The sequence below is a fragment of the Triticum dicoccoides genome, chromosome 3A, assembly GCF_002162155.2.
Source record: "Triticum dicoccoides isolate Atlit2015 ecotype Zavitan chromosome 3A, WEW_v2.0, whole genome shotgun sequence".
Classification (NCBI taxonomy): domain Eukaryota; kingdom Viridiplantae; phylum Streptophyta; class Magnoliopsida; order Poales; family Poaceae; genus Triticum; species Triticum dicoccoides.
The window spans coordinates 346,950,115-346,957,834 of NC_041384.1; the positions used below are offsets into that span (position 1 = coordinate 346,950,115).

The 7,720-nt window shown below is 44.8% G+C and overlaps 1 protein-coding gene across 2 annotated transcripts; it reads right to left on the reverse strand.

Annotated features, from left to right (window-relative positions):
* Positions 1-2,684: 2,684 nt before the first annotated feature.
* Positions 2,685-6,843, reverse strand: LOC119268163 (chaperone protein dnaJ 49-like). Of its 2 annotated transcripts, none has more exons than XM_037549697.1 (3): positions 6,671-6,843; positions 5,284-6,561; positions 2,685-3,019 (listed from the first exon to the last, which is right to left on the reverse strand). In XM_037549697.1, the coding sequence occupies exon 2, from the start codon at positions 6,448-6,450 to the stop codon at positions 5,302-5,304; it is 1,149 nt and encodes a 382-aa protein (XP_037405594.1). In that variant the 5' UTR covers positions 6,451-6,561; positions 6,671-6,843; the 3' UTR covers positions 2,685-3,019; positions 5,284-5,301. The 2 variants fall into 2 exon arrangements, with proteins under 2 accessions (XP_037405594.1, XP_037405593.1); XM_037549696.1 differs by having other exon boundaries at positions 5,284-6,583; positions 6,671-6,841.
* Between the last annotated feature and the right edge of the window lie 877 nt (positions 6,844-7,720).

The window sequence follows — 7,720 nt, forward strand, 5'->3', positions numbered from 1 at the left end:
AGGGCTCTTGATGGGACCGCGTCGGAACACAGACCTCGACGGCGATAAAATTGTTTCAGGTCTCGCTCCGAGGTTTTCAAAATATATGTAAATTTATAGGCCGGAGATTATGGTAAGCGAAGCATCAGGGGACCCACAAGCCAGGGTGGTGCCCCCTACCCCCAGGGCGCACCCTCTGGGCTTGTGGCCCCCTCGTGGATCTTCTGGTCTCTCCCCAGAGCTTCTGGGGTTTCTTATGTTTCAGAAAAAAGTGTTAAAAAGTTTTGTCGTGTTTGGACCTTCGTAGGTATCGATTTTGTGTAGAACCAAAAACAAGCGGAAAGCAACAGTTGGCGCTGGACACTGGATTAATATGTTAGTAAAAAAAATATAATTATGGCCAAAGTATGTAAGAATGATAATATAATCGCATTTAATAGTAAAAGTTATAGATATGCTTGAAACATATCAGCCTCCTTCGCGCGGGGAGGCTCATCAAGCGGGCGGTGAGGTGTCTGTCTCTGGTGTTGCGGCGCATGAGGGGAGTGCGGGAAGAGGCAGAGCGCGGCCGAGAAGGGAGGAGATGTGGTCTTCTCGGGGCGGCGGTGTTGGAGCTGGAGGTCGTGGTGTGGATGGGCCTTGGTGGCAGCAGATCTCGACCAGGATGGGGTGGTCGGGAGAGGCGGCCAGAAGCCATTGCGGAGGCTAGGGCGCACGGTGCGACTACTGATGTCGCCAGAGTGGACATGGAAGGTGGCACTTTGGGGTGTGGGTGACTGCCCAGGGTGGCTTTGGAAGCTCGGTCCAGCGCTTTGCGGCCGGGTAAGCCGTTAGGGGCGGTCACCCACATGCGGTTGGCGCGGCCCTGGGTCACTGCCACAGCTTGGCGGGCTGTCAGGAGGTGGCGTGTCTAGCCCCCGCTTGTGGTGTCGGCGGATCTGAGCGATGTTGGTTGTGAGTGGTTTGGAGCCTGTCTTCTTCGACCGTGCAGGAGCTAGGTGTTAGTTTGAGTGCTCTCGGTCGTGTGAGGGCCGTTCTTCCACGACGGTTTGATCATGACGGTGAGGTACTGCGGCAACGATGGCGTGACCCCGATAGTTCGGCCAGGGGCGGAGCTAGGCTAGAGCTGGGCCCCAGGCCTGCTTCGTTGCTACAGTGATGTACAGTGACTAACAATACCATTTCTACTACAATCAACAAAGGCTACTCCTGCCACGACTCGGGCCAAGGCCCCCCAGGCCTGGGGTGTAGCTCTGCCACTGAGTTCGGCCAAACCTGATGGTAGGGGTGGGAGGTGTGCGATGGTGTGGATGAAAATCCTGCTTGGCTTTGGTCGGAGCTCGTGACGACGCGCCCATGGGCGTCGTTTCCCTCCTTGGAAGCGACGCCAAGGTTGTCGGCATCTTCCCTTCTTGATTGAGTTGTGGTCTTCGGCCGAAAGCCTTGGTCCGTTGTAGGACCGGCGATGGCGGCGTCTTGGTGTCATTACTCTGTTCAGAGCATCACAAGCAGAGACTTGGCTTGGAGGTCCTATGATGTGGTTCTCCGGTGCTTGCCGCTAGTCCGAATTGATCTTCACAGGCGCTAAGTACGCGGGTGTCAATGCCCCAAGACGTTGGCTTTCTCAAGTCCGACCGAGTCCCGCTATTCGCTCGTCGTCTCCTCTTAGGCATCCAAGGGCTATCCGCTCGTCGTCTCATCTTAGGCATTCAAGGGTGGGTAGTGCGTTGACAAAGAAAGTCTGGCTAAAGTTATTTGCTCTTGTGGTGATCGGCGTTTGTTGTGGCGCAGCTAGATGATTGGTTTAGGGCAGGACCTTTTGCGTTGTGTTTGTAATTATCATGGTGGCTAATATGTTGATTAGCTCGCGTGTGAAGTCTTTGCTATACTTGTTGCTCGCATCAAGTTATAGTGTCTTGTAATTCAACTTCTATCTTCTATAAAAATATGGTGATATGCCAGTAAATTAATGCCCAAAGCCAGACAGAAGGGTTTTAAACAACTAGATGATACCCCGCATGTTGTTGCGAGAATATTCTACAGCATATTTGAATGTGATTCATAGTATGAAACAGGAATGTTTAAAGTAATAATATAAAAAACTAAAACTAAAAATACATATAATTTATTATGCTTGATTACTACTCATATGTTTACACATATGAGTAAATATAGCATAATAAAATGAAAATCCTCATATGTTTACACGCTGAGACGGGTTTTTTTCATGCATGTCATGATGAAGCGACATGCTCGTATATTGAGAGACATATGGTAGTGGGAGTAAGCTTTTTTTCATGCATGTTGTGCGATGATATGACATCATGTGGAACATCAGGTGAATTATGTTAATGAAGTTGAGCTCGTCAATCTCATTACGCAAGAGCTTAAGATGGGGCTTTAGCTTTCCCTCAAAAAAAAGATGGGGCTTTAGCTGGAGAGTCAATGCGATCTGTGAGGGGTGTTATCTTCTCATCCGTCGTGATTATAACATACGTCTCTTTTTTCTTCTATATATATAAAGCTATTGTAAGTAGTTGTTTTTTTTCTTAAAAAAAAGAAAAAAAAATAACGAGTCACACACTAAGCATAGCAATTACATTAAATGATTTATCAATTTTCATTAAATCTTATAGAAAGAGGTATAATTTCTTCTTTTGCAGGGATTTCAGGAAAAAAGTTGAGTACTCTTCAAAAAAACAAAAAAACAAAACAGCCTGCTAGGTCAGGTATATATTCTTCAATAACATCAGAAGAAGAAATATAGATGACTCATATACATATGCATGTCTGCACTGTGTTCAGCCCCTAAGAAACGTACTAACAAATTGCATATCATTTCAAGTAGTTACGGCTGCATACGCCTTAACACTGTTAAGATACATCAAGGCGGTGAGTATAGTCATCGAATGCACTTATTCCACAAAATTTACTACTAGTCCAAACTAACTTGTTCCGCCTCCAATTTGAAACAGATAATCAACGGAGCAGTATTGGAAAACCTTTACACCATGACCAAAGTTCCTGTTTCGCCGCGACCCTATAAAATGGAGTATCAGCAAACTGTCACGTAACAAAATATAAAAGAAACAATGCTTCCGAGTAATTTTAAAGAAAAATGCATAGTGCCACTAGCACATACTCCTATCCATTAAATATTCAGGAACAAGTCGTCCAAAACTATACTAGGGTTTGTCGCTGATTTTTCTGTTATGAACAGCTCATGACAGTTTTTGATCAAATACACCCAACTATTCTCAAATAACATGCGGTTTACTTTAGATTTTTTTTCCTTTACAAATCAAGCTGAGTAAGAAGTAACCAGACCACCTCACTAACACAACATGCAATGCCTGTGCAGACTTACTAATCCAATTAGCAAGAGGCCACCTCCCATTAACACAACATGCAATGCACGTGCAAACTTACTAATCCAAATGAGCAAGTGAGAGTAAATGTACAGCAACAAATTAATGAGCAATACTGGTAAAAATAATAATTAGTAGACAGTATGAGGTAATGGGTCACATCGTCCATGTCAGAAGGTAACCATTGAAGTGTGACCCCATGGCTATAACCAGCCGGCTCACCAACAGACAATGAAACATGGTGAATCCAACTGAGTTTAGTGCATTTGGTTTTCTACTTCCCACAGACAAGGAAGTGGGAACCTAAGGGAGCAAAAACTAAAAATTGCATTTCTCATGTATTGTTGTTGATGATATATCACCCATGGATTTCTATCCAAATTATGTTCACTGCAACTTATATTCATGATCAAAGTATCAAACATTACTTGATATTTTTGTCAACATATAGAAAAACAAAATATACAAATTGCTGTTGACTAGAAATAACATAGTATATGAAAACCTGTGATAGCTACAAAAAGGTAAGTGCATCGAGCTGTTTTTAGGGTGTGGTGCTTGGAAAGAATGCTCGTCTGCACATTAATTTCATGTAGTTCATGAACTGAGCTATGTTCACCATTTTTATATCAGCATTGCTTGTTTATTATGCAAACAAATAGGGCATAAGGTATTTAACTTAGCCAAGCTACCTTACATCATCCTTGGGATCAACTCATCAATAATCTAAATCTAGGAGTGTAACAAGGATTGCATAGCTCAAGGTCCTACTAGTAGCAGATATCCCATCAGCCAGCTTACTGAAAAAGGCTACAAAACCGCTTTGAAACATAGGATCTTCTATTTGTTAAATCACGATTCAAGGAGTTATTAACCTCTCGCCTAGGCATTTGGTCCCCCGCCTAGGCGTAACCCCATTCATTATTCTGCAATCACTAGCCATGTCAATTTTGTAACAGAGAAATATAATTCAATCACTTCTTAAAACTCAATAGCAAAAGAATCGAGGCATGTATACACCAACACTTAATGCATTGCTACAACATGCCTGTTGAATTCATTAATGACACTACACACGCCTAGTGTTGGGGTTACGTCCATAGGCAACTTTCCAATGCACACACTCAAATGTACCATCCCGCACATAAAGGTAATAAAAAAATCAAAAAATACAGCCAGAACAAGAGGCTTAACAAATATCAAGAACGTATGGGAATGCCACTGGTTACATGGCTAGACTGAAAATCTAGAACTGACAGCTTCGTATGGGCACGCCACTGGTTACAAAACCAAGCATAGGAAGATCAATTAATCTAGCCAGGACGGTTATGACAAACAAATCTAAGAATCTGCAGAACTTCGGTAACTCTTCAAAACTAGGAAAAGTGGCAGGCATTCATTAGTACTAGTGCAGCTTACATGGCTTAGCCTGGCTATAAGTTTCATACTGAAATCCATATAATAGTATCAGAACAACTAATCTAAACCATATAAACCGGATGTGTATATGATTGTTCGATGATCTATCGATCCGCCATACAAGCTGCTAGCTGTCAGAACAAATTACAGTTACTCAGTTGTGTAGCTACGTAATTATGTACTGCCAAGTACTCAGTAGATACTTAATGTGTTGGACGGAGATGTCCATTAACTAGCATGAAATAACATCTTCCACTATATCTCTTTCACAATCAAGACTGAATTTGACATTCAGGTGAAAAGCATAGAACTCGCTTGCCATGTGTGTACACCCATAACAAGGACTGAATAGAAGTAGGAAAGAAGGCCTTAAAGTGTTGGTTATTACATCAGAGCAGTAAAAATATCAAGATACAAGGCACATAAGGTTGCAAAGCACCAAAGGAGTATTAAAGATGTAGTAGTATATTGCTAGTTTGGTACAGCAAAATAATGTGCATGGAGAGTCAATCCACACCTTGCGACATCGGAGGAATTACTGTGCTGTTGCCTCAAACTTCTGAAGCATATCACAGTTTGGTGTCTGGTAGGCTAGCCCCCATTGGCGACGCTGCAGCTCAACCCTACAATTTTGTGTTATTATCGAGTAGTAATCCCTCTCAACATGCCGCTCCAGTGTTGTACGCTCAGTGCTCTGGTGTGGATACTGATCCTCAAAATTAGGCAGCTTGACGTAGTATGTTACTCCACGTTGAGTTTGAAATTTGTGCTCATAAGGGTAGGAGCGGGATAGGGAGTAGACTGGCTCAGAGGATGGCAGGAAGTTGAGCAACAGAAGCAGCAGGACAGGCAACAGCTGAACAAGCATACGGACAGTGGAGCCACCAGAACCCTGCTGCGCACCATGAGCATGATGCATCCCGCCAGTCCTGAAATGAAACGTCCCAAACTGCCCAAACTGCCTGGTGGTGGCAGGAGCCATCCCACCAAAGAAGAAGTTCCTGAATATCTCATCCGGGTCAATGTCATCTTCGTAGAACCCATTGTATGAACGGGCAGTGGATGCCGCCCTCCTGTTGTATGCCGGCGGGTCATCAGAACCAACAAGATCGAAGCGCTTGCGGCTCTCTGCATCGCTGAGGCACTGGAAGGCCTTGGAGACAGCCTTAAAGGCATCCTCGGCACCAGGGGCCTTGTTCTTGTCAGGGTGCACCTTGAGAGAGAGCTTGCGGTAGGCTTTGCGCACGTCCTCGACAGTGCAGTCCTTTTCGAGGCCCAGGATCTTGTAGTAATCCCTAGCGTGCTTCTTGATCTGGTGGACCACCTCCAGCTGCTCCTCCGTGTACGTCCTCACCCCAGCAGTATCACCGCCACCCTCCTCCCCATCCTTCTTCTTGCCCTTCTGCTTCCTTTCCCTCAAGCCGTCAGCACCGGCTGCTGATGATGCAGCTCGCGATGGCGGAGGCGGTGGGGGATGTGGGGCAGATGACGATGATGACGAGGCCGGTGAGGAGGACGGGTCATCCTTGTTGAGGAGGGGGTTGAGGAGGTGATCGATGGGGAGCAAGGGGTCCAGCCGCTTGGCCTTAGACAGAAACTTGAGGGCGCGGGCGGTATCGCCGGCGTCGAGGGCGTTCTTGCCGATGCGCATGGCCTTGACAGCGTCGTCCTTGTTGCCGTCCATGGCGGACGCGGCAGATCTGTGGCCTGCGACAGCAAGCGACCCCTCCTCAAGCTTCTCTAGACGCCAGCAGAGTCCGATCAGATCGGATCGGATCGGCTCCAGTCCAGTAAACTTCAATCCAATCAAATCTAATCTGAGTAGGTAGTTTGGGACAGAAAGCATAAGAACAATTCCGCACAAACCCTAGACTAGACGAATTTGGACGAACAAATATTCTTACCTCGCCGGAGTTGACTGGAGGCCAGATCGGCAACCGGCGCGGAGTAGGAGAGGTGGGGGAGATGGGAGAGGATTGGGCAACGCCGACGCGACGACCCCAACCTCTTTTGTTGGAAATTTTGTTTCCTTTCGACGCGTGAAGGAAAAGAGTGCAGACTCTATTGGCCCAGTCCAAAGCCTGTCTCTCTCTCCCCCTGTGGTGGTTTAGCGCGGCGACTATCGCGAGAGCTATATCTGGCTCAAAGCGAGACGGAAGAAAGTCTCGCCTGAAGATTCCCTCCCACCTGTAGAAACTGGCCCGGCCCATATACTGTTTTTTCCGTCCACTGGGTCGGTTTGCCCCAGTTTTTTATTAGTACTAGAACAATGTCCGCCCCCTTCAAAAAAAACCTAGAACAATGTCCATGCATTGCAACGGGATATAAATATTCTACTACGTTAGATTGTGATTTACCTCTCAATAATAATACGATTGTGTAAATAAATATTCATCAATTTTTACCTTATATTGTGATTAAAAGTTTGGTAAGTAAATTAAAGTGGAATTGATTCAGAAAGTAAGTAAATTAAAATGATTGATTATCATATACTAGTAGAGTGCCCATGCGTTGCCACGGGCTCTTGACAAAATTTACAAGAGTTACATGTTAAATTTCACATGCATAAACAATATAACACAAACACAATTACTGAACAATTGAAGTCCATTTTGTAATGAAAATTGATAACAAAAAGAAAGACTAACGACATGTCCATGTAACAAGCTGAGCGATGTTTTATCTAAATATCTATTACAAAATTATCAATATCTAGATGATGCACTTAAGAAATTCTTTAACAATATCAGGAAAGTTGTCTTTAGCTTCATTCCCACGGTGTTTGTCACTCATACATCCAAGCGGCGCCCAATAGACTCCGCAAAATCTAACCATGCAACCAGCTCAGGCTCCCCAAAATTTGGGCCACCCGCGATGGCCAAAATGTTATAACAGGCCGTACTTGTATAAAGTATAGAAAACAATGATTCGGCTAAGTAATGTAACATATCTAC